Source organism: Scyliorhinus canicula, chromosome 1 (assembly GCF_902713615.1).
Source record: "Scyliorhinus canicula chromosome 1, sScyCan1.1, whole genome shotgun sequence".
NCBI classification, from domain to species: Eukaryota; Metazoa; Chordata; class Chondrichthyes; order Carcharhiniformes; family Scyliorhinidae; genus Scyliorhinus; species Scyliorhinus canicula.
In genome coordinates this window covers 178,796,621-178,823,166 of record NC_052146.1, presented here as the reverse complement: position 1 = coordinate 178,823,166, position 26,546 = coordinate 178,796,621, and the positions used below count along the sequence as shown (strand labels likewise).

The 26,546-nt window shown below is 49.4% G+C and overlaps 1 protein-coding gene across 4 annotated transcripts in view; it reads left to right on the top strand.

Annotated features, from left to right (window-relative positions):
- prkn (parkin RBR E3 ubiquitin protein ligase) overlaps window positions 1-26,546 on the top strand; it is a 1,360,483-nt gene that overhangs the window by 1,218,884 nt on the left and 115,053 nt on the right. For 3 of the 4 annotated variants that reach the window (XM_038803514.1, XM_038803532.1, XM_038803542.1), the window contains one exon: window positions 344-493. The exons of the other annotated variant lie outside the window; for it this stretch is intronic. In XM_038803514.1, the coding sequence (XP_038659442.1) occupies window positions 344-493 (150 nt within the window). The remainder of the gene's footprint in view (window positions 1-343; window positions 494-26,546) is intronic. 4 annotated transcript variants of the gene reach the window in all.

Below are 26,546 nucleotides of genomic sequence, written 5' to 3'. Positions count from 1 at the left end.
CAGCATCCCAGGGTGGGGAGGGGGGGGGGAGGAATTGTTTCATAGTATTGTTCCTTTTTCTGTATGTATGGTTAACATTCCTTTTGTTATGTTAAATGTTGTTATTGGTTATGCAAAAAATTATGTTTTGATAAAAATGTGAATAAAAATAATTAAAAAAACAGAAATATGGCTGCAGCCCATGCGAGAATCATCTGAGATTTGCATTGTGATTTGTTCCTATTTGCTTGTCTAAAACTGTAAGTTGCTGCAACCAAATCATTATGATATAAGCTGCACTCTGTTGGCTCAGTAAATTAAAAAATGCTTCATGTTTTAATTGCTAAATCTCTCCCATCTGCAGTATGATCGTTATCATCGCTATGCAGCGGAGGAATATGTGCTACAGATGGGTGGGGTACTGTGCCCAAGACCAGGGTGTGGAGCTGGCCTGCTTCCTGATCCAGGCTTACGTAGGATTGAGTGTCTCCCACAAAATGGAGTAGGCTGCGGGGTAAGATCCAACACAAATATCTGATGTGCTGTCTTCCCGATCTTTCTAATTAATAGTTAAACTGACACCAATGGCAGTAAAAATTGAGCAAGAAGTAATATGGGCTGTTGATTCACTATCACCGTTTCCAGTGAATTTTAAGGCCACAGTATTTATTGTTCCAATACTTTATCCAATTTAGGAGCTTAAGTTGTCAACTATATAACAGTGAAAGAATGCAGGGCATGTCCTGTCACTGTGCCAATGACTGGTTTCTATATTCAAGCCTATAGTTTACATGGGCACATGCACTGTGTTATGATGAATGAAATGATTGTGACTAATCGCACTTAATTACATAAGATTATCTTTATTTTTATCAATAGCTGGCACTTAAACACCTAATTATACACTAAAAAGGCTCATCTTGCAAAACAGACCACAGATTTGCACCACAGCATATTATTTCTTAGAATAAAAACCCTAACCAGTAAAAACTCCTTATTACAGTAGCATCAGTGCTCTAAAGCATAGCCACTTATGGGCCTTGGCTCTGTCACAATTTTAAAGTTTTTACATTGATTATTTTCTTGGATTTGCTGTCATTGATCACTGCTATAACTGGACTTCACATTTTCTGCCAACTGTCCAGTTAACATCGCTTGGCCCTTTTATCTTAACAGAGTATGCTCAGACCATATACCAGCTAATGAGATATGGCACATGCCAACACATAAATTCCCCTTTTTCTACAGACGGTACTGAGGTGACACTTTACCCAGCCGAGGCACAGCTTTCCACCCTCAGCTGGGTTTGCTTGCATTTTTGGATGCAAGTATAGAGTTATCACAGGAAGAACAATCATTTTCTGTATTCCTTAAAATGAAAAATAATAAATCTGCACTTTACTAGCTCTCTAATCATGGGCTCACCTTTTAAAGTACAGCTTAAAGCTATTGCTGTGAAAATACAAATTACTCTATGATAGGCCGTGGATGGTGAGAGAGGCAGAGAGAAAGAGAGAGGGGCAGTCCTCTTGATGAAACTCTTCCCGTAAGTCTGTGTTTTGTTGTGTAATTAATCCCTAATACTGCACAAAGACAAAGGAGGCAATATGCCTTTAAATATTTATCAGTGATATGACTGCTTTAGCTAATTTTCACCTGGGGCCTGTGCATTGTTCACATTGTTCAAAGTTACAATGCTTCAAGTAACTTCTCCATAGAATAGCAAAGGTTCAGTGAAGGTTTGATAAAGATGCTCAAAATAAGATGACTGTTTCCACTGAGAGAAGGGTGGAAAATTTTGGAGGCAGCCAAATGTCCATGACTTTCGGCAGGACCGGAAACTCGTGGCCTCGGACGGAACCGGAAAATCCCACCCACGGATTTCAAATAAAGCAGAGTGGAGACGAGAAGAATTTTTTTTTTACACAACTTGTTGTTATGACCTAGAGCCCTGTGCCGGAAAAGGGTAGAGGAAGCTAAGACTAAATTAGCTGACTTTTGAAGAGGTTATCAAAAAGAAAAAACTGTACACCAGGAATTGATTAAACCTACGCAAGGGTAGCTGCTTCCAACCTCAGCCAACAGCAAGAATAGCTTCAACTCCCAGAAAGCTGGGTCTGTGAAGAAAGCCTGTCTTGAGAAGCCAGTTGTTTGTTTTGCCTCAGAAGCAAACCCCAAAAAGATATAACTGCCTTGTGTGGTAGCTGCTACTGGATTGTTGTTACAGTTTTAAGAAATCCATAAGATGTTGTGGAATACTTGGGGGAAAATTAGGTCTGAAGGTAGTGAAATAAAGGTGTTTGGTATTGGGTAAAGTTAGAGATACTACGTACAGCCATTGTCCTGGTTAAGCGTACGTCTATTTTATTTTATTGTTGTTTATTTTATGGCTTAATAGACCTTTATTTTGCTCGAAATCAAAAATGTTTGGGACATCATCGTCTGGATTTGAAATATCTCCTCACATTATATCAGATTGCATAACTTAGTTCAGGGCAGCTGTTTTGGGGTTGCCTTCTGGAATTTGGAGTATCTGGGTGTTTACCATGGGCTGTGTTCTTAACAAACTGTTGTCAAGGTCCATTGCCTTTGCAGTATCCAGTCCCTTTAGCCATTTCTTGATATCATACGGAGTGAATCCAATTGGCAGAAGACTGACATGATGCTGCGACCCCCAGAGGTGGCTGAGATGGATCATCCACTCAGCATTTCAGGCTGAAGATAGTTGCAAATGCTTCAGCCTTGTCTTTTGCACTGATGTGCTGGGCCCCTCCCTCATTGATGATGGGGATATTTGGGAAATCTCCTCCTCCTGTTAGCTGCTTAATTGTCCAGCACCATTCACGACTCGATGTGGCAGGACTGCAGAGTCTGGACCTGATTCATTGTTTGTGGGATCACTTAGCTCTGTTTATCACAGGCCACTTCTACTGTTTGGCATGCAAGCAGCCCTAAGTTATAGTTTCACCAGGTTGACACCTAATTTTGTCTTGTGTTGCTCCTGGCATGCACTCCTGCACTCTTCATTGAACCAGGGTTGACCCCCAGCTTGATTGTAATGGTAGAGTGGGAGATAAGCTTGGCATGAGGTTACAGATTGTGGTAGAAAACAATTACGCTGCTGCAGATGGCCTACAGTGCATCATGGATGCCCAGCTTTGAGCCGCTAGATCTGCCCATGGTGGGTCTGTCCTGCGTGTGAGACAGAACATACGCCGGGATTGTGATGGCGTGACTGGGACATTGTCTGTAAGGCATGATTCTGTGAGTATGACTCTTTGAGGTTGTTTCTTGACTAGTCTGTGGAACAGCTCTCGCAATTTTGACACAAGCTCCCAGATGTGAGTAAGGAGGATTTTGCCAGGTCGACTGGGCTGGGTTCACCATTGTTATTTTTGGTGCCTAGGTAAATGCCAGGTGGCCAGTGCGGTTTCATTCCTTTGAGACTTTGTAGCGGTTTGATACAACTGAGTGGCTTGCTGGGCCATTTCAAAGGTCATTTAAGTGTCATGCACATCGGTGTGGGTCTGGAGTCGTGTGTAAGCCAGACCAGGTAAGGACTGCAGATTTCCTTCCCTCACTGGCATTACTGAACCAGATAGATTTTTACGACATTCTGCAATGGTTTACTGAGACTTGCTTTTAATTCCAGATTTATTAATTGAATTCAAATTCCACCAGCTTCCATGCGCCCAAAGTATTAGCCTAGGCCTCTGGATTACCACTCCAGTGACATTACCACTACAACACTGTCTACCATAAGGATTATTACAGTAGAGATCTCAAGCCATGTTTTCTTCCGTTTGGAATGTATAACACTTTTCCCAATGGGGAAAGTATTCTAATGCATTGCAACAGTTATAAAATGCTGATCAATGTAATCTGCAACTTACCTTTACAAGACAGAGCCCTATGGGATCAATAAGTGCAGTATAAACACATCCAACTTACAATAGAACATCTAACTATTGAAACTGGAAGAACAACTGTTTTGTTTTTGTCGTTCGAAGCATGCCAATGAAAGAATTCCAGGAACAAGTGACTGTTGCCTTTTGCTCCCCCATTTAGGACTTGGGTTCTTCCATGGTTTAAGCCTCCTGTGAGAGGCCGGGAATACGTCTACAGGTCTACTTATAGAAGAAACCTAACTCGACTAAAATTACAGGGTAGGGTCATTAAACTGTCCCTCCCCACACAATGGAGCCAGCAAGTGTGAGGATAGTATTTTGTGTAGGCAGGGTACCCGCAACCTTATTCCATACTAGCCAAATATTGCCCAAAACAGGGACCTTGGTATTCAGCCCTCCCCACCATATTTAAAGGGAGACAAGTCAACATAACTCAATGAAAATGTGGGCCAATGTCTTTGAGCTGATACCAGCAGAACATAAATACAATCGATTTCAAAACATTCATCTCTGGAAATAAAATCCAATTTGCCACAGGCTCGCTGGCGACTGTAATGTGTGGAATGATACTGAGAGCCACAGTGACAAGGCTCTCATCTCTAGGTTGTGCTGATTTAGCAAAGGACCCACTACAGTTATTTATAGTGACTCTGGGTAAATGACTCCTCATCATTGACCTTCAGTTCTTGCTGGAAAGATGACCTGCAGGAATATCTCATGAGGACAGAATTGTACTCAGCTGACACAATTGAATAGCCTTCTTGACACTTATTGTTGAGTCTCGGTTGCTAAGAATGGCCATTCCTTGAGGAATCCACACATGGAGCTCCATTCCAGCAAAGGTTCACTGAATTCAGATAAAGAAGAGAAATACTGCAGGGGAAGCATTATTGAGGTCCAACTATAACACAAGAATTGTGAAATTAAATCACTTACTGATCATTATTCAAGTGTGTAGTTGAGTATCCAGTATGGTGTGTGCAGGTACACATTACAGCACAGGGTGTGCTCTGAATGCTATATCGGTCAGGGTGCACTGTAGTCATTCAAATCACTCACCAATGAGCATGTGTCAGGCTCATCATCTATGCAAATCAGGAAGTCTAACCCCAATGTCAAACCCATTCTCAAAATAGTTTCATATCTTTTTTTTTAAATTTAGAGTACCCAATTCATTTTTTCCAATTAAGGGGCAATTTAGCATGGCTAATCCACTTAGCCTGCACATTTTTGGGTTGTGGGGGCGAAACCTACGCAAACACGGGGAGAATGTGCAAACTCCACACAGACAGTGACCCAGAGCCGAGATCGAACCTGGGACCTCGGCGCCATGAGGCCGCAGTGCTAACCCACTGCGCCACCGTGCTGCCCAATAGTTTAATATCTGACTGCAACAGTGTAATGTAATCCGCGGTCAGATTTCTCAGACATAGAGAAACCTAACCAACGGGCGTTAAAGAGGTTGTTGGCTGGTGCCAATCTTTTCTTGCTTGAATGTTAAGCCAGAGGATTCTGGGTAGTGCAGATAGAAGATGGTTAGGCATGAAGGAGGTCAATGTAGTTCGAGATAGCATAGTTTAATATAGTAAACACATATAGTATTTGTACTTTAGGAATAGGTACAAATCTTATTTAGTCATGTTAATAAATTAGTTTTGTTCATTAACAAAGCTCGTTGTTCTTGTTCAACACTTATGCATCCAAGCCATCCAGGTAAAGCAAAGCAGAGAACAACACGTCCATTTCTGGATTCTCCCACAAGATGAAATATCCCTCCCAAGTTCCAGCCTCTCAAGGTCCCTTAGAATCTTAAAGGTTCCCAACAAGTCACCTCTTACTCTTCAGTGCAGAAGGAGACCATTTGGACCATCGAGTCTGCACCGACCCTAGCACCCTACCTAGGCCCAATTCCCTGCCTTATCCCTGTCACCACACCTAACCTTTGGTCACTAAGGGGCAATTTATCATGGCCAATCCACCTTACCGGCACATCTTTGGACTGTGGGAAGAAACTGGAGCACCCGGAGGAGACACACAGACATGGGAAGAACAAACTCCACAAAGACAGTCGCTCGATGTTGGAATCGAACCCAGATCTTTGCTAACCACTGTGCCGCCCCTGGCGGTTATGGGCCATCTTCTCTTGGGAAACAGATATGAGACGCTCAGAAATGGGTCTGTAGCGAGTGGCCTACATGTGCAGGACACCTGGCCAGACGGACAGTACAGGTGTTGGCCTTTCGTGCAGGGTGGGGTGCCGGCAGATGGGTTTCAATTGGGCTCTAGCGGGGAGGTGTGGGGATTGTGGGGTGGGGGCACAGGGGTGGTGGCTCACCAGGGCTGACTTGAGGGGGACATCCATCATTTTGAAGCACAGTATACCCGTCTGCCTGGTTCCGGGGTGGGGTCGGTGGTGGTGGTGTGGGAGTGGTAGGGGTTTGGAGGATGTGGGTGAGGAGTGAGAGACAGGGTGATTCCAAGGGCAGGGAGGTGGTGACTAACAGTGGCTGCTCTAAGAAGGTTGTTCACCTTCTTCTGGCATTGCAGGCCGTTTCTCACGGTGGGGTCCACAGCGCTCACCACATCCGCCTCGGCCCAGTTGACTTCCACGGGCAGTAAACCCCTCTCACTCTCAGGAAGAGCATGTCCCGTCTCTCCTCCACAGCATCCAGCATCATCTCCAATTCCACATCAACAAACCTCGGGGCCACTCTCCTCGGTGCCATCTTCCTGGTTGGACTTGCACTAGTTTCACGTGGGCAGAGTGCTGGCCCATTAGCATGTTCTGGGAATAGCGCCCCCAAGGGGAATGGAGACTCTCGCCCTGGATAGAGACTGGGGTTGTTTTCCTTGGAGCAGAGGAGACTGAGGGGGGACATGATTGAGATGTATAAAATTATGAGGAGCATAGATAGAGTAGACATGAAGAAATGGTTCCTTTGGTGGAGGGATCAATGAACAGGGAGCATTGATTTAAGATAAGGGGCAGGAGGTTTAGATGGGATTTGAGGAAAACCTTTTCACCCAGAGGGTGGTGGGAGTCTGGATCTCGTTGCCTGAAAGGGTGGTGGAGGCAGAGACCCTCATAACATTTAAGATGTATTTAGATGTGCAGTTGCAATGCACCCCACCCTGCACCAAAGGCCATAGAAGAGAATGGGCCAAGTGCTGGAAAATGGGATTAGAATACTTAGGTGATTGTTTCTGACCAGCACAGATGCCTAAAGGCCTTTTCAGTGCTGTAGACCTCTGACTCTATGACTCAGACTCTTAGTGGACTAATTTAGTGGAAGGCAAAACATCTGTTTCCCGATGGCGGGATAACCTGTTGGAATTCTTTTGTCCTGACTTTGAAGGCGAGTTAGGTGGGTCAAGCTTCCTGATAAACAATGATGGGAACCCCATTTGCATGCATTAACGTTTCATGCATGTTTATTGAAAGGCCACCTCGCCAGAATTAAGCTCCCCCTCCAAATTAAGATCCTCACTAGCGAGAAGGTAGATTATTCAGTTTTACAACTGTATATAAGTGGCCTGCATCTGGCGAGCTTCACTTCTTCCATGACTTTGCACTGAAGTGTCAGCCTGGATTATGCGCACCAGTCTCTAAAGTGAAACGTGAATTCCAATTTTCTGACTCAAAGGCAAGATCGCTATCACCTGAGCCACAGATCTGCTCCCATGTCTCTTTCCAACTAGCCCTGCTGCCTTTCCTGCCTTGATGTGAGCCATAGTATAAGCAACCTCTGTCTCCCCGTTTGACAGTTTCTGCTGTCCACTTGAGCCAATGCCTGCCCAATGAATTCCCCACTTTGGGGGTTAGAGCATAACAGGGAGCGGGGTGGTGGAGACTCGGGCTTCGAGCCCGTTAATGACATTGATAATTACTTAAATGCTTGATTTGCATCCTCCCTCCAGCATGGAGTGGGTTGCGTGCTAAGGCTGTCGGCGGGGATTACAGCATCTATTTCACGCTCCATTCTTCCTGGAACAGTGTTGAATGGAGAATCTGCCCCTTTATTCCTTAACCCGGCAATCCTCAAACGAGGGCCCATATAGTCTTTGCGGGTAGTCTGTGAAATCAACTCTGAATGGATGACACAGAGCGAAACAACACAAAGAGGAACAGAGAAGTAAGAAAAATAGGCAAGCCACCCACTTTGGAAAAATTGACGGTCGTTAGCTTTAGTTCCCACATCAGTAGCTGACAATATGCCCCCTCCTGAAGCACTGGGAAACTCAGCCTTCTTTACGGTAATGGACATGTCAGTTGTCATGTTCTTCAATGGTGAATCTCACATTATCTTTCAGCTGGAGCGGAGGGGAGGTGGGAGACCAGCTTGTGTGAAACTCGGTTGCATTCAATTTGGACTCATGCATTGAGCAAGTGCTATTATAATGCTGCCTGACCTGTTGAGCAATTCCAGCATTTTCTGTTTATATTCATCTCTAGTTGGTTTAATTCCTGTAATCCTGGGGGGAAAAAACTGTCAGTTGATCTTATATAAATCTTCTGCCTTGTTGTGATAATGTAAATTCCTTGTCAGATCAAGTAACACTGAGAAACTGGGCTGTGTTGGCACAGGTTAAAAATATCATCAGGCTCAGGTGAGTATTCTGTAACAAGATCAGAGAGAGGGAAACTTGTCTGCTTCTACCAAGGCTTTATTTTAACTAAAATAGTAACCTGCTTAGAGCTTGTGAAGTTTCTCAATTTGTTTGTACGGATTGGACCAATAGCTGTTTGTATGTGATCTGTGAACTGAGTTGTTATGTATTCCATTAACAAGCGATCTTTCACCACATTAAAAGCAATTCAATTGGCAAGCATGAGAATGTTTGCGGAGTCACATTTACCCTTCATCTCTGGTTTGGCAAATGTGTCTCATCACAGTTTACATCGGTGAAATTGTCTTCAAATTGCTACTTTAAGTAATTACTGTTTTTTTAAAAGCATTATTAAGGCACTCTATGCAAGCTGCACTTTCGTATTATGAGTATCTACAATAATAGTACTCAGTTTCTGTCTGTCTGGTTGGTCAGTTTAAGCCAGGGCATCTGTTGGTAGGTTTATATTTATTTTATTTGTTTATGGGTGTGAGCATCGCTGGCTCAGCCAACATTTATTGTCCATCCCTAATTGCCCTTGAGAAGGTGGTGGTGAGCCACTTTCTTCAATAGCTGCAGTCCATGTAGTAGAGGTGAACCCATTGTCCTGTTAGGAAGGGGGTTCCAAGGTTTTGACATTGTCGATAGTACCAAGTACACAGGGAGATGCATGGGGCTGTGTGAGAGTGATGGAGTGGAGACAGTCAATGATTCCAAAAGAAAATTTGCTCGGCATTTGAGGAAATTAAACTTGCAATGGGAATAGAGCAGGAAAATGGGATTGACGGAATTGCTGTACGGAGAGCCAGCATGGAATAAATGGATTGAATGGCTTCCCTCTGTGTATTAATGACAATTTCCAGGATTTTACAGGGTGGCGTTATCCTGTCTGCTGACCAGAAAGTTGGGCGCAGCCCCGCCTCTACCAGTCACGGAAGCGCTGACTGAATTTTATGTCTTCTGCCCTCTAATGGAGGATGCCCTGCCCCCAAGAACTGCCAGTCAATGAAATGAAATGAAATGAAATGAAAGTCGCTTATTGTCACGAGCAGGCTTCAATGAAGTTACTGTGAAAAGCCCCTAGTCGCCACATTCCGGCGCCTGTCCGGGGAGGCTGATACGGGAATCGAACCGTGCTGCTGGCCTGCTTGGTCTCCTTTAAAAGCCAGTGATTTAGCCCTGTGAGCTAAATCAGATGACCGGTACCCCTTCAGTCCCAGCAGTGACGCCACGAGTGGCAAAACACTGCTGGGCCTGCAGCACCCCTGGATCAGCAATGATGGAGGAAGCCCAGGAGTGCGTGTAAGGAAGGTCATGGCTCACCAGCGCCAACAAGGCCGGCCCTGATGGGGTAGGGTGAAAATGCTAAGGACAGGAAGGGGTCAATCAGGAGCATATACCTCCCAGTCAAGCCGACAGGGCGGCTGCCAGGGTAGGTGTCTCCTTATGTGGTGAAGTCTATATACACCATGGATAAAATACCAGCAGACCTTTAAGTGCCTTTAATTTGTCTGAGAGTGGGTGAGCTGCCTTCCAACTACCAGTAGGAAGAAAGTGATGGGCATGGCACCCCACCCATCCATTCTCCCGATTTTGAGCCCTCCTGCCTCCAAGCATGCTCCCCTGTTACCCCATAAATCCCAACTTATGACTGTCTGTTTCATTTGGAAGGAATCGTGACGGTACGGATGATGCACCTGCAAAACAGAAGGCTCATTCAGACAAAATTCCCTTTTCTTCTTCCATATTTTGAGTTTCCATCGCAGAAGCTAAATAAAAGGGAGCAGGTAGCAGACCTGCAATGGGATGTTTTTGTAAATTCCAGTGAGACTAGAACACCCCTGTTGTTATCGATTATTATATTTCATTATGTCCAGGCAGGTCTAAAATTGTTTCTTTGTATGTTCCTGCTTTCTTTTAGAACTAAGAAATTGCTTTTAAAATTGCAAACCCTTTTTCAAACACTTCTGATGTTGTTATTATTACTGAAGCTTCTTTCCCTCCGATCTCTGACAGCGACAGTTCCATTGGCCCAGATGTTAGAGTCAGCAGCAAACCAAAGACACTCACTGCTGACATCAAAGAAAGCCTTGTTGAGCAGTCCACAAATCTTGATAACAACTCGAATTTATATAACGCCTTTCCTGTCATAAAATGTCCCCAAGGCACTTCACAAAACATTTAACAATATTTGACATTGACGCACTTAAGGCAATTCTGGGGAAGATGACCATCATCGTTATTTGTTGGGGCTAGCTTAGTCAGAGAGCTAAATGCACTGGCATGCCTCTAGGTTGGCAGGATGGTTACTGGGGAGTTAGGGACATTTCCTTTATTTTGGAAGAAATAATATTATATTTTTTTCTTTGTTCATTCTTTATTGAATGTTTGTGTAAATGTCTGGTGTTGTGCTCACCACTCGGTCGGACACAGCTGAACCTGCAGGCTCAGCTGGCTCTCCGCTCAATGCATCGCAAAGATCACTCTCGGCGGGGTTGGGGGGGGGGGTTAACTCAAATGCTGTACATAGGAACATAGGACTTAGGAGAAGAAGTAGGCCAGGTGACCCTTTAAGCCTGCTCCACCATTCAATAAGATCATGGGTGATCCGGCTGTAGTCTCAACTCCACTTTTCTGTCCATGTAATGAACTCCAATTGGCTTTATTGGTTGGCCAATTGGAGTATGAGCTCCCTCAATGATAGCTCATTGAGGGGGCCCATATAATCACCTTTGTAGGCTTTGTGAGCCAGTCTTAAGTGGACTGGACTGCTAGCAGCACTGTTTGTAGCTGCTCCTGTAATATCGTTATTGTAAATAAATATTGGTGTGGTGACGGAACTCCTGCCTCCCGTGGATTACTACAGTGGTGACGAGGTAAACTACGAATTTTGCGGAAACCAGCTGCCGCACTCGGAGGGTAAGCCTTGCCATTTTAAAAATGCCGTTTTTTGGGAGGTTAGAGGCATTCGACCCGGCTATTGAGGACTGGTCCCAGTATGTGGAGAGAATGTGTTACTTCTTCCGGGCAAATGATATACTGACGGACGAAAGGAGACGGCTTATCCTGCTGTCGGTGTGCGGACCCTCCGCTTTCGCCATTATACGTAGTCTGACTTATCCCGATGCGCCGGACACGAAAACTTTCCAAGAAGTAACGGAATTGGTGAAAGAGCACAATGACCCAAAACCACCCTACCAGTAGACGCACAATATATTCGGTTGTGGACGCAAAAAGACCCAGTTTTAGCCAAGATGAAGCATTTACTGCTAACAGGGGAACTGGAAAGACCAGTGGAGCCCCAGATGCACCCATACTGGAGCAGAAGGGACCAAATAACCGTAGAAGACGGTATCCTATTATGGGGAGCCCGGGTAATTGTCCCAGCTCAGGGCCGTCAGGCAATCTTAACCGAGTTACATCACGGACACCCAGGGGTGTCTAAAATGAAGATGCTAGCTCGAAGTTACGTTTGGTGGCCAGGTTTGGACACAGACATAGCAGCCTTGGTACATCGGTGCCAGGAGTGCCAACAGGGGCAAAGAGTGCCACCAGCAGCGCCATTGCACCCGTGGGAATGGCCAGGCAGACCGTGGACCCGCCTGCATATTGACCATGCCGGCCCTTTCATGGGCTCAATGTTTTTTGGTGATAGTGGGCGCCCACTCCAAATGGTTGGACGTCCACCGGGTAAACATGGCAAGCACAGCATCAACAATTGAAAAGCTCAGGGCCTCATTTGCAACACATGGGCTTCCGGAGGTATTGGTGTCGGACAATGGAACGGCATTCACAAGTGGGGAATTTGGAAAATTCCTGAAGGAAAACGGAGTCTGTCACATCAAAACTGCCCCTTACCATCCAGCGACCAACGGCCTGGCAGAGAGAGCGGTCCAGACACTTGAAGCGGGACTCAAGAAGCAGCCGGCAGCGTCAATAGACACAAAGCTCTCCCACTGGCTGTTTGATTACAGGACCACATCGCATTCCACAACGGGCATACCGCCAGCTGAACTCTTAATGGGAAGGCGGCTGCGAACGTGGCTGAGTCTCCTTTTCCCAAATGTAACGGGGAAAGTGGAGAAACAACAGGAGGCCCAACGCAGGGGGCATGATAATAGTCGGCAGCAGAGACATTTCCAGGTGGGGGCACCGGTTTGGGTCAAGAATTATGGGAATGGACCAACGTGGGTCAAAGGCACGGTAGAGTCCCAAACAGGGCCCATATCCTATGAGGTTTCAATAGGAGGTAAGGTGCTGAAGAAACACCTAGACCAAATAAGGGCAGCGGAACCACACCTGGAGGCAGGCGAAGCAGGACCGCCTCGAGCTGGGATAGCCCAGATGGAAAGGATACCCACACCCCAGCCCCGAGCAATTTCTCCAGACCCCATCATCCAGTCATCAGAGTCGGAGACACTCGACGAGGCCGCCACAACACCTCTCCCCGAGAAGGAGGAAGAACAACTTCCAAGGAGGTCGTCAAGGAAAAGACGGGCACCTATAAGGTACACCCCGCCCACTTCGGAGAACGACCCGGCGGACGACACAGAGGTGACAGACCCAGACATGAGGAGCAGGAAGAAGCTCAGAGGAATGCCAGCTGACAGGAATTCCTCGTTCCTTGGGGGGGAGGGGTGTAATGAACTCCAATTGGCTTTATTGGTTGGCCAATTGGAGTATGAGCTCCCTCAATGATAGCTCATTGAGGGGGCCCATATAATCACCATTGTAGGCTTTGTGAGCCAGTCTTAAGTTGACTGGACTACTAGCAGCACTGTTTGCAGCTGCTCCTGTAATATCGTTATTGTAAATAAATATTGGTGTGGTGACGGAACTCCTGCCTCCCGTGGATTACTACAGTCCGCACCTCATAACCCTTGACTAAATTGATCTAACCTTATCTAACAAAAAACTAACTCAACCTTGACTAAATTTAAACACCTAGTGTGCACCATCTTCTGGGGACGAGAATTCCACACTCGAGTAACCATCTGAGAGAAAAATATTCTCCTCATCTCTGTCTTAAAACGGAGGCCTTATTCTTACACTATGTCCCCAAGTTCTAGTTTCCCCCACAAGAAGAAACATCCTCCTAGTATCTGCCCTATCCAGTCCCTTTAAGATCTTAGATTTCTATTTACAATTTATGCCAATGAATTGGATGAAGGGACCAAATGTACGCTAGGTAAATTTGCCGATGACACCTAGATTGGTAAGAAAATCAGTTTTGAGAGGAGGTGGGGTCTGCAAAACAACGTGGACAGATTAAGCGAGTGGGCAACAATTTGGAAGAAGGAGTATAAAGTGAGTGGTGAGCAAACACAAAGCCCTACATGGACCCTGCCAGTCAATACCTGAGATGTACGTACATGTTGACAATACTGACACGGCCTTTAGGCCCTTCATTTTTTCACCTTGATTGACTGTCCCCACCTACACTCTGATGTACCATCAATTGGACTCGAGTCGTGAAGAAGTTCCATATATCAGGCTTTAATCAACTAGTTGTGTGCCCGACAGTTGACTTACAGAGAAAAGCCGACTGCCGGGTCCTACGGGTTCTTATACCCCGCCTCGTAGGCGGGACTACTTGCCTCTCGGCCAATGGGTGAGAAGTCACATGACTAGCCTCAACCAATCAGCACAGAGGCACATGACCGACCTGAGCCAATGGCAGATAGGTACCGTAAACCTCCTAGTTATACCACCACACACTCCCTGCACCCCCGCCACCTCCACCACACCCATGCTCTTTCCAATTCGCTCCTCCATGCCCCAAAACCCACTCTGCAGCTCCCTTACCAATTGCTCACCCTTGCCAGTCCTGCGTCTCCACGCAGATGCCATTCTCCTGCTCCCTCCCTTGCGCCGTGAAGGAAAACATTACGTAAAGCCAACTGCCACATTCCACCTCTAAAGTCATGAACCGGTTGCCGCTAGATTCTCATGCGCCGCAGACTTTATCCCAAGGACAGGACTTTATGAAAAACGGTTTCACACTACTGAGTATTCAAGGCATACGAACTGTGTTATGAACACAAACCAGGCAGCATAAATACTCAACCCCCCATTGGGAAATCAAAATTTCATATCCCTTCTCCTTAAATGTATTTAATTCCACATCATGGGCTGGATTCTCTGCACCCGACGCCAAAATCATGTCCGGCACCGGGGTGGAGAATCCACTTTTACGCATGGGACCAGCGCCATTTCCTCGATTTTCCAGCCCCTGAAAAGCAGCGTATTTGGGAAGTACGCCGCACTGCGTATTCCCTACCTGAAGCCATTGCTGGAGGGCACTATTTACGAGGCCCAGCTCTGCGGTCCGAGTCCGCCATGGAGCACGATGCGGCCTCTGACCCAGAGGTGCGGGGTCCCGTATCTGCAGCTAAAGCTGCGAACTTCACAACGGGTCCCTGCTAACCCCCTGCGGGCCTGTGAATATGTGGCCTTTTGACTGCAGTTTTTCTGGTGTGAAAGGCCACAGGTCTTACGATGTTGTGGAGATGCGAGGCGAGATTCTGCAAGAATCGGCGGGGCAGGCAACTCCAGCGCGAAGTAGTGGCATGAACCACTCCGGCGTCGGGCCGCCCCGAAGGAATCCTCCGCACCTTCAGGGGCTAGGCCAGCGCCGGAGGGATTTGCGCCCGCCGGCTGGCACGGAAGGGGCTTGGAGGCCAAAGGGCCTCTGCCGGCTGGCGCGAGTTGGCGCATGCGTGGGAGCACCAGCGTATACCGGCGTCATCCCAGCACATGCGTAAGGTGGGTTCATCTCCGCGTCGGCCATCGCGGAGGACCACAGCGGCCGATGTGGAAGAATAGAGTGCCCCCACAGCACAGGCCTGCCCGTGGATCGGTTGGTCCCGATCGCGGGCCAGGCCACCGTGGGGGGACCTCCCATGGCCAGATCCACCCACGCCCCCCGAGGACCCTGGAGGCCGCCCGCGCAGCCAGGTCCCGCCGGCAAATATCTGGTGTAATATACGCCGGCGGGACTGGCCGAAAACGGGATACCACTCAGCCCATCGGGGGCTGGAGAGTCGCCGGGGTGGGCCGCTGCTCTCAGCCGCCGACCGGTGTGGTGCGATTCCCACCTCTCGAGAAATCCCCGATGCCGGAGAATTCGGCAGCCGGCGGGGGAGGGGGGGCCGGGATTCACGCCGCCCCCGGCGATTCTCCGACCCAGCGGGGGGGGGTCTGAGAATCCCGCCCATAGTCCCTGAAACAGAAATTCCAGCCCCATATTTCCCACTCTTGTGGACTCCATCCTGATCCCCCTCACAGCCCTGTGCAAATGGTGGGAAAGAAACCAAGTAAACATGCTAATAGAGTAAACGGAAAAGAAAAACACTTTGGCTCTGCCCTTGCATTAATGCAAGAAGTCTAACAGATAAGGTGCGTGCTTTGAGAGGGATTATGGATCGGGTATTATTTGCATCACTGAAATATGGTAGAATGATCATAGCCAATGGGATTCATATTTGAAAGAATAGCAATTATTTAGAAGAGACTGTGAGAAAAATATATATATAGAAACTCCAGCGTTCAGACATTCTTGAGCAAAGATAGCATATTGGAGAGGACAGACAGAGAATGACTTTGGGCAGAATGAATACATGATAACAGAGGTGAACTATTCTTGGAGGATTGTTGTGGACCCCCAGGCCAGGCAGAAAGCTTAATCTGGAAATGTAAACTGAGATAAGGAAATGGATTAATAAGGAACCAATTATAGTAGTTGGTGATTTAAATTTATCTGAAATTGACTGGAACAATAATGTCACCAATGGGAAGATGGAAAGGTCTTTCCAGTTACCACTGTTTTATATCTCTGTTTGTAAAACAGCCAATAAAGGTAGAAAACACCTTGGGGTTGATTCTGAGTAACAGGACTAAGTTAGGCGAATCGTGATCAATAATTAGTAGTATTGTGAACTGTGAGGAGAGTGATAAACTTCAGGTAGGCTTGGACAGGCTGGTGGATTAGAAGGACAAATGGCAAATGAAATTTAATGCAGAATAGTGTGAAGCAAGGAAACCCACGCAGACACAGGGCGAACGTGCAGACTCCACACAGACAGTGACCCAAGCCAGGAATCGAACCTGGGACCATGGCATTGTGAAGCAACAGTGCTAGCCACTTGCTACCGTGCCGCCTAGTTTGTATAGTTTGTAGGAGGGAACCTTTTGAAAGATAACTTCAAACAGTCTCAGTCACGCCCCCATGCCAACCCAAGGTCCCACACACCCCAGGCCGGATTCTCCAATAATGGGGCTATGTCCCCACGCCGACGTGAAAACCGGCGGCAAGCACTCCAGCGTCAACGGCCCCCAAAAGTGAGGAATTCTCCACTTTCTAGGAGACTAGGTTGACGCTGGAGTGGTTCCCGCAGCTCCAGCCGGCACCGAAGGGCTGGCACGAATTTGCGCATGCGCGGAATGGGCTGTTTATTTCTGCGCATGCCCAAGGGTTCCCATCTCCGTGCCAGCCCCAGGCAATATGGCAGAGCCCTATAAGGGCCCAGCGCGGAGGAAAGAAGGCCTCCCACAGAACCAGCCTGCCCGCCAATCGATAGGCCCCGATCGCGGGCCAAGCCACCGTGGGGTCCTCCCCGGGGTCGGATCCCGCCACGCCCCCCCCCCCCCCCCCCCCCCCCCCACCCAGGACGGCTGCCGCACACTTACCTGCCAGGTCCCAGCATGTGTCAGGTGAGTAATTCATGCCAGCGGAACTCCAGTGTTCAGACATTCTTGAGCAAAGATAGCCACTTGGCCCATCGGGGCCCGGAGAATCACTGGGGGGTTGCTATCAACGGCCCCCGACCGGCGGGATTCACGCCTCCCCCAGGGAATTCTCCGACACGGAGCATGGTTGGAGAATCCTGGTCCTTATGTCTGCTCATACCCTCCATGCCAACCCAAGTGTTTTGTTTTGAGTTCGGAGTCGAGATAGTGTTTCTTTAGGGTTTGCCTGTTACTCCAATAATGCGAGCATTGGCCGATATTTGTAAAATAAATCCTTGTTTATTTATAATTCTATATATACATCTCTGTACTCTACTTAAGATTCTATTTCTACTTCCCACCAGATCTCAGTCTCTTAGTCATGTGACATTGCATCACAGTTACATCAGCTGTTCCACCAATATCAGGTGCTCCTGATGTTAACACTTCACTCTGCACCATATCCCTCCGCCCACCTTCAATGAACCCTCATACCCTCAACCCCAACCCATGCCCCTACTTCCACCCTAATGGCCCCTCAAATCCTCCGTGGAATTCATAGCACTTGCATGTCCACTCAGGCTGGAAGACTACACATGAGATTGACAGCTTTTCTTCTTTTGCGGTATTTTGTCAACAGGTTAATGTTTATTTACATAAATTAAAGAGCTGTTGAGTGCTTGTAGTTTCTGCTATTCTGCATCAGGCAGCTTGTTACATTTTTATAAGTCCAACAAATCTTTCTGTAACTTGCTTTTGAACAAGGTAATGCCATTATGTTTAGTCACAGGTCCAATGGATATGAATTTGGACTCGTCATTAAGAATGGCAGGCCATGTCCTGATTTTGTCACACTAGTTAAGGATGACTATTCCAGTCCCTTTATCAGGCTTAGAGAGGTGTATGTCTGGGTTGGCCTTGAGGCCTCGCAATGCTACCAAACATTGGTGCTGCATGTGAAAGTCGACCAAAGCGTTGGTATCCTGTTATATGCTGGATCAACTGGTGGTGCTTTCAAAGACTCGGGATCTTCATTGGATGCTGGTTTGTGGCCAGATAGCTGAGGATAGAGAAGTTTGTACTCAGCAAATACCTCTTCCTGTTTGATGTGGATGAAGGCACACCAAAATTGAAGCCATGTGCAGGAAAAAAAAACACTTGCTTTCAGAGAGTATATGTTCAGGGAGACTTACTATATGTTAATGACGTTATGATTTCAGCAATACTCAATGCCAAGCGACTATTTTCCTTTCTTTTAAGTATGTAATAATTAACCTGTAATTATGGAATTAATATACCAATCTATTGCTTCATAAAGAGCTTTTGTGAAGCTTGTTAAGCTTTAGGATGAAGCATTTATTTGTATAGGAGGTCAAAATCTAACTTTCAAGCTGCTTCTTCAAGGATGGCATGTGAAATGAAAATCGCTTATTGTCACAAGTAGGCTTCAAATGAAGTTACTGTGAAAAAGCCCCTAGTCGCCACATTCCAGCACCTGTTCAGGGAGTCTGGTACAGGAATTGAACGCGCACTGCTGGCCTGCCTTGGTCTGCTTTAAAAGCCAGCGATTTAGCCCTGTGTGCTAAACCAGCCCCTTTTCCTTCAGATAACATCGGAGGCCACGCACGCACACGGCTGTGGCCTCCAGCGGCCGCACCGCACTCCATGGCAGACTCGGACCGCGGAGCTGGACCCAAAAAAGAAACACCCCCATTGGTCGTGCGCCTGACCCTCAACGCCCGCACAAGCATTCACCGACCGTTCCCCCCCCCCCCCCCCCCCGGCCCTCCGATTAGCCATTAGCCCACCCCCGACCAGGTTGGCCATGGACTGGGTCCACAGCCGCCACGCGAGTATCCCGACCGGCTGGACCACATTAGTTCCACGCCATCGGGACTTCAGCAGGTCGGGGGAGGAGCGGGCCTCTGGCAATGGCCCCAGGTAGGTCTCAGGTGGCGCGGCGTACTTCCTGAGTATGCCACTTTTCGGGGCCCGCAGAATCGCGGAACCAGGGCCGGTCCTGATTCCTTGCAGGAAAATGGAAGCTCCGCCCCCGCGCCGGCCGCAGTTTCGGTATCCTGGTGCGGAGAATCCAGCCCACCTGTCCTTGGCAGACAGAAGGAGCACGTCCATGCATTGAGCCTTTTTCAACTAAACAAAAGCTTGGGTGCAGCCATTCCCTGGTTCATTCCCCATAGCAATGCCTTGACCAATCAGAACTGGCCTGCCTAGTTTGAATTTAATCAAAAACTTGGTAGTTAACTGTTCCCTGTTGCATACTCAATGGCAATGCTTCTACCAATCAGAGTCCACTTGTCAACCAATCAGCATGCTCTTCTCATCCAGTGTAATTGTTATTCCATTTGAGATTTTGCTTAGCAGTAAATCCGTCATGGTGAGTGCAAGACAAAAAGCTTTGACAGCACATCTTTTTTGATCAGCAATATTAAACAGTGTAAACTTCCTATAACATAAGTGAAATCTAATTTTCTTGCATGAACATGTAAAATAAAGTGCTTTTAGTGTTGTAGAAATGTTGAGAAAATTTAGATTTGTCCCTTGCAGAAATAGCAGTCTTGTACTGTACTTTCTTTATTGCTGTGTCTGAATTAGCTCCTGCTGTTTGAACAAATGGGAGGCAATCTAACAATACATAGAGAATTTCTGAGAGGCAGCTACTCTGTGGGTTCCATCTTACCTCTGCAATTGAGAGGTTATCTGTTTTTGTTTGTTACTGTTGGATACGAACTGGATCAGAGAATGGAGCTCATTACAAGAAAGGCCAAACATGTAGGCCGGAATTTTCCAGCCGTTCGTTGACGGGTTTCCTGGAATTCCCATTAACGCCAGCGGGAGTAGAGAATCCCGCTGCCAACGAACGGCGCCTTGCCTCCAGCCACCAGGAAACACAAGGCTGGGAGGCCCATAATCCCGTGTTGATGGCCTGGATCAGCACAATTTCTCCAGTATCAAGCCTAACTTGGTATTCTGTCAAGGATCAGAGACAATGGCAAATGTCCCAAACACAAGCAGGACAATAGACATAAACTTCCATGAGTTAATAGAATATCACCACTAGTAGTCTCTCTGCAAGACAATCTCTCTTTGATTTTAATGATGGGTGATTGGTTGAGTATTAACTCTGTACAATCAGCACATCATGGTGCCAGGATTGACAATGCGAAGGTAGTTTTAGCAAATTTATTTCAAGTAAGTCTTTACAAGGAAGATTTCCTCAGTGCATTGATTTTAATGACACTGTGAGCCATTCCTCATAAATACGTTTACAATTTTTCTGCAAATATGGCACAGAGAATTAATCGGATTGAAGATTATGGGATGGATTCTCCGGTCTGCCAGCCGGGTGTTTCTCAGACGCGGGCCGTTGGTTGGTGACAGGATTCTGTCTTCCCACCGTTTATCAATGGGATTTCTCATTGAAACACCCCATGCCGCTCGGAAACCCGCGGGCGGGGGTGTGCTGCCGGGGGGGAAAAGTGAATCGGAATGACCGGAGTATTCTGACCTCTAGGAATAATAAAGGTAAACTGGTATGGTCAATTACTCAATGGCGGGAAGGGAGAGAGAAACTGTGAGGTGGGTGGGGGGGGGAGGGGTAACTTTTACTTTGGATGCTGATGTAAAGCTAGGGATTGCGAATTGGGCTCCTGTCATCTGCCACATACAATTTCCTTTCTATTGACTCCCTGTTCTATCAGATGTAGCCATGGGGTTTACTTCAAAAGTCTTTGAGGTCCAGGGAGTGGTTGTACAGAACTTTTACTTGAAGCTAAACAGCTACTCAAGTGTCAGTTGCAGAGAAGACAGTACGTGGCTTGTACACAAAGTAAGCAAGTTGAGTCAAATGTTCTTCCTCATTCCACTCTTTCTTCTGGCCTGAAGAAAATATTCTGTTTATATCACAAGGCTGATTCCACCATGAAGCATATGCAGTGTTCTTGCATTCTAATTTGTACCACGTCCTGTTCAACACTCAGCTCTGAGCTTGTTGATCTACGTTGGACCACAGTCTAGCAATGGCTTTATTTTAAATTTCTACCCTTGTGTTCGGATGTTTCATGGCCTCGCACCACGATGTCCCATCTTCTGCTATCAGAGACAGAGGTGAAGGGAGAAAGGGAGGCAGATTCCTCCAAGGCATGGCTAGTGGATGGCAGCAAACCTCCGACTCCAAATCTCCATCCTCCTCGGCGAATGGTCATGACTAACAAGGGCTCGTGTGGTAAGTCTTTCTAAACACTTTCTTCACTTCTTGAGGAGAAGGGGCCCCTTCTCCATGTTGACTAGCCACTACTGCATTGCATCCGTGTCTAAATGTTCTCTCTATAGGGTCTTGAGGATAACAGAGGCAAACTGAATAGTGTTGGTGTGGGAGGGGGGGGGGTTCTGACACATGGCTGCCATCACCCAGTCAAAGAGCAGCAGGAGATGCAATGACCTCTCTGAACACATTTCCAGACCTCAGGACATGACAAGCTGCAAGTAATGGCTTGCATGATGGGATCCCAGGCTGCAACACTCACAAATGATGGCCAATGCTTAATCATGCACGTGTGAGTTTACTTAGTAGTCACAATGTTGATAACATGAGGGAAGTAACTCTATAGGAGGTAATTCGCAGACATTGATGGGGGCCCAAATTCCTCACCCTTAAATGCCCAAGACTATTAAAGCAACTAGCACCAAGATGGAATCCAGGATGTTTCCCAACTAACTAAGTGAACATATATTTGCAAGTTCCAAAAGTATATACAATAGTTGTATTTCTTTATGAAAACTTCTTTATCTTTCTTTTCTGATTATTATGAAAAGGTGCAACCCCAACATCCACAGCCAAGGTGGAGGCAGCCTGCTAACTGCTATGCCCTGTTGACTGTGATGATTTTAGTAGGTGTCTTCTTGTCCCAGAGGCATAAGGGGCCCTGGCCTGCGAATGATCTCCTTGGACTGACCTGTTAGAGGTGATGGGATCACTGGCAAAGGGGAGGTTGAGCGACAAGGCATCTTTGGAGTGTCCTGGGATGAAACAACTGGGGCGTCTGGTTAGTGTTCCTCGACCTCTTGGGTGCCCGATGGTACTTCCCTCACTTCTTGAGGAGAAGGGGGCCCTTCTCCCTGTTGACTAGCCACTACTGCATTGCATCCATGTCTAAAGCAGCAGAAGGCAGTTAAGTACATTTCCAGCAATAACCATGTGTTCTGCTGGACCTGGGTCTCCAAGGCAGCCACCATCCCGTCCATGGAGGCAACGAGATGCTCGCATGCCTGAGCCAGTACAGAACATGGATGGACACCTCCAGCCTTCAGCAGAGTCAGCACATTTCTTCTGACATCTCTGCCTGGCGAACCCATGTCTGTCTCTACATTAGGAATGGGACATGCCTGTCTCCACATTAGGGGTGGGATTCTCCGTTAGCCGACATTAAAATCGGGAAAGGCGATTGGGCAGAGAAACTGTTCCAAAGCCGAAATCACGGCAGGCGCTGATTTGGTGTCAAATCGCAATGTTCCAGCACCTTGACAGCAGTGTCAAAGCGGTCCGGAACGCACGTACAATAGAAACCGTTTGCATATCATTAGTGTGCCCGACCCGGTATTCTCCGAGGCCTCTGCAATTCTCCGCCTCCAATAGGCGGAGTTCCCGATGACGGGGTTCATTTGTGCTTTTAAAAATCGTGAAACCGCATGCCAGCTGCTGAGAGAGAGAGAGGGCGTGCGGAAGGTGACATTGTCATTGTGTGCTGACAGTTGTGCTGTTGGTCAGGGGGGCTTCTGCCAGCGCCGGGGGGGGAGTAGCAAGGGATGGCCAGGAGGTGGGCTGTGGGGTCAGGGAGAACGGGTAAAAAACACCATTGCCGCAGCTCGCAAGGCAGCCATGCAGCTGCGCACACCGCTAACAGCCCACTTTGAACTTAGTGGCACGGGTCATGTCGGCCACCCCCCGGGGTGCCTTCTGGCTCCAGCCGACCCATCAGTTGTATGGGCGCGCTCCACCGCAACCAGTGCCATCTTGTTGGTTGGGATGACTGTGTGTGGGGATTGTAATGTGTATAGGCAGCTGCAGCTTGTCAGCCTCCAGAGTGTCAATCATGGGCCCGGAGAATCCCGCACCGTTTTTCATTAGAATCAATTGTGTTCCACGCGGAATCAGTCCAGGTGCTGCGCCGGTTTTTCTGTCATAGAAGTCCACGGATTCTGCGTTGGCGTCAACACTATCGGAGAATCCCGCCCCTGATCTTTCATGGCTGAGCCCAGAGGCTCAGTGTGAGGCTGAGCTGGGTCCTGGTCTCCAGCAATCCTCCAAATGTCAGGGACATTGATAGCCATTTCATCCCCCAGCTGTGGGCATGTGCCTGTGATGTGCTCACCAGATTATGACCCTGAGGCTAGGGCGTGCAGCCTTCGAGGTGAATGTATCTGCGCTGGTGAAGGATGTAGGTAAACGCTGTGATAATGCATCCTCTGAGGCTCATGAGACCCCCTACTCAGAGGTGGGATTTGAGGTGGAGGTGTGGCTGGTCTTCATTTTGGGACTATCCCTTTATTGCTGTTATCTGGAATCGAGTGAAGAAAGATTTAGTGAATGCCTAAGCAGGCTCCTTAATTAAAGACAATGGGCGAAATTCTCCGACCCCACGCAGGGTCGGAGAATCGGCCGGCGGCGGCGTTATTCCCACTCCCGCCGGGTTTTTAAATCTCCGACTGGCCAAAAACCGGCGTTGTGCAAATCCCGCCGGCAGCCTCTGAGAACAGCTGGCGCCGGCGGGATTTCGTTATATTTTTACTTTCACCAAATCTCCGGCCCGGATGGGCCGAAGTCCCACCTACATGGCCACGGGTCACGTCGACGAAAAACGCAGTAGCTTTAAAACAGCGTCAACCATTGATGATGGTTGACGCCGTTCAGTGACCGAGGGCGAGTGCGCGGGGTGGGGGGGGGGGGAGCGTGTCCCGGCGTTTGGGGGGGAGGGGGGGAGAGAGAGTGTCCCGGCATTTGGGGGGGGGGGGGGTGAGAGAGAGAGTGTCCCGGCGTTTGGGGGGGGAGGGGGGGAGAGAGAGTGTCCCGGCGTTGAGGGGGGGATTGCGGCGTTGGGGGGGGGTTGCGGCGTTGGGGGGGGGGGGGCGGCGTTGAGGGGGGGGGTTGCGGCGTGAGGGGGAGGTTGCGGCGTTGAGGGGGGGTTGTGGCGATGAAAGGGGGGTTGCGGCATTGAGAGAGGGGGTACGGGCATTGAGCGAGATGGGGGGGCGGCGTTGGAGGGGGGTAGGGGTGGTGGTGAGGGGGGGTAGGGGTGGTGGTGAGGGGGGTAGTGATGGTGGGGAAGGGGGTAGGGGGGTGGGGGTGGGTAGGGGTGGGTGGGGTAGGGGTGGGGGGGGTAGGGATAGGGGTGGGGGGTTAGGGGCAGCGGCGCCCCCCCTGCCCCCACCACACCACCCCTACCCCCCTCCCCACCACCCCTAACCCCCTCCAACGCCCCTACCCCCCTCACCACCCCTACCCCCCTCACCACCCCTACCTCCCTCCCCACCACGCCTAACCCCTCCAACGCCCCTACCCCCCCTCACCACCCCTACCCCCCTCACCACCCCTACCCCCCTCCAACGCCGCCCCCCCCTCTCTCTCAACGCCGGTACACACACCCCCCTCCCCCTCCCTCTGAAAACCGGTACCCACACCCCCCTCCCCCTCCCTCTAAAGGCCGGTATCCACACCCCCCCCCCCTCCCTCTGAAGGCCGGTACCCACACCCCCCTCCCCCTCCCTCTGAAGGCCGGTACACACACACACCCCTCTCTCCTCCTCTCCCCCCCCCTCTCCTCCTCTCCCCCCTCTCTCCTCCTCTCCCCCTCCTCCTCCTCCCCCCTCTCCTCCTCTCCACCCCTCTCCTCCTCTCCCTCCCTCTCTCCTCCCCCTCCCCCTCCCCCTCTCCTCCCCCCCTCCCCCCCTCTCCTCCCCCCTCTCCCACTCTCCTCTCCCCCCTCTCCCCCTCTCCCCCTCTCCTCCCCCTCTCCCCCTCTCCTCCCCCCTCTCCCCCTCTACCCCTCTCCACCTCTCCCCCTCTCCCCCCTCCCCCCTATCCCCCCTCTCCCCCCTCTCCACCTCCCCCCCTCTCCCCCTCCCTCCTCCCCCTCTCCCCTCTCCCCTCTCCCCCTCCCCCTCTCTCCCCCCTCTCCTCCCCTCCCCCCCCTCTCCACTCCTCCCCTCCCCCTCTCCTCTCTTCCCCTCCTCCTCCTCTCCCCCTCTCCTCCTCCCCCCTCTCTCCCCCCTCTCCTCCCCTCCCCCTCTCCTCTCCTCCCCTCCCCCTCTCCTCTCTTCCCCTCCTCCTCCTCTCCCCCTCTCCTCCTCTCCCCCCTCCCTCTCCTCCTCCTCTCCCCCCCTCCCTCTCCCTCCTCCTCTCCCCCTCCCTCTCCTCCTCCTCTCCCCCTCCCTCTCCTCCTCCTATCCCCCCTCCCTCTCCTCCCCCTCCCTCTCCTCCCTCTCCTCCCCCTCCCTCTCCTCCCCCCTCCCTCTCCTCCCCTCTCCTCCCCCTCCCTCTCCTCCCCCCTCCCTCTCCTCTCCCCTCCCTCTCCTCCTCTCCCCACACCGGTACCCGTCCTCTCTCTCTCAACGCGCCACTTCTGCAGCGCATTAAAATAACGCGTATCGCGTCGGTCCGATGCTGGCCCCTCCGGGAACGGAGATTAGCGGCCTAAAAGAAGGCCCCGACGCCGGAGTCATCTGCACCGCTTTTGCTCGCCGGAAATCGGCGTCACGACGGTCCGGGGAGAATTTCGCCCCAGATGTGGGATTCTCCGTCCAGTGATGCTGGAATCGCGAAATGCAATTGTTGGAGAATCGCGTGTGAGCTGAAAATCGTGGCCAGCGCCAGGCACCTGGCGGAATGCCATGTTCCGGTGCCTCAGTACGTTCTACTCCACACATGCAGCAAATGGCATTGGCACATCATTAACAGGCCCATTCCAGTAATCTCTAGGGCTCCCACAGTGCTCCTCCTGTGCCAGGAAGACTTACCAATAGCGGGATTCATTTGTGGCTTTAAAAATCGAGAGACGGGCACCATGGTGCTGGGTGGGGGAAAAAAAGTTGGACATTTTCCCATGGCACAACCTTGGGGCGACAGCCCTGTCGCTGGCAAGGCTGGCTGGGAGGGGGTGAGTTGGTGTTAGGCATCTGCCAGGGCTGGGGGGGTGTAGCTGGGGGGTGTAGTGGTGGGTGACCAGGGGATGGGCCATGGTGTCAGGGTGATCCCTGGGACCAGAGCGGTGTCCAGGCATGGACCACCATTGCATTGGCCTGCAGGGCAGC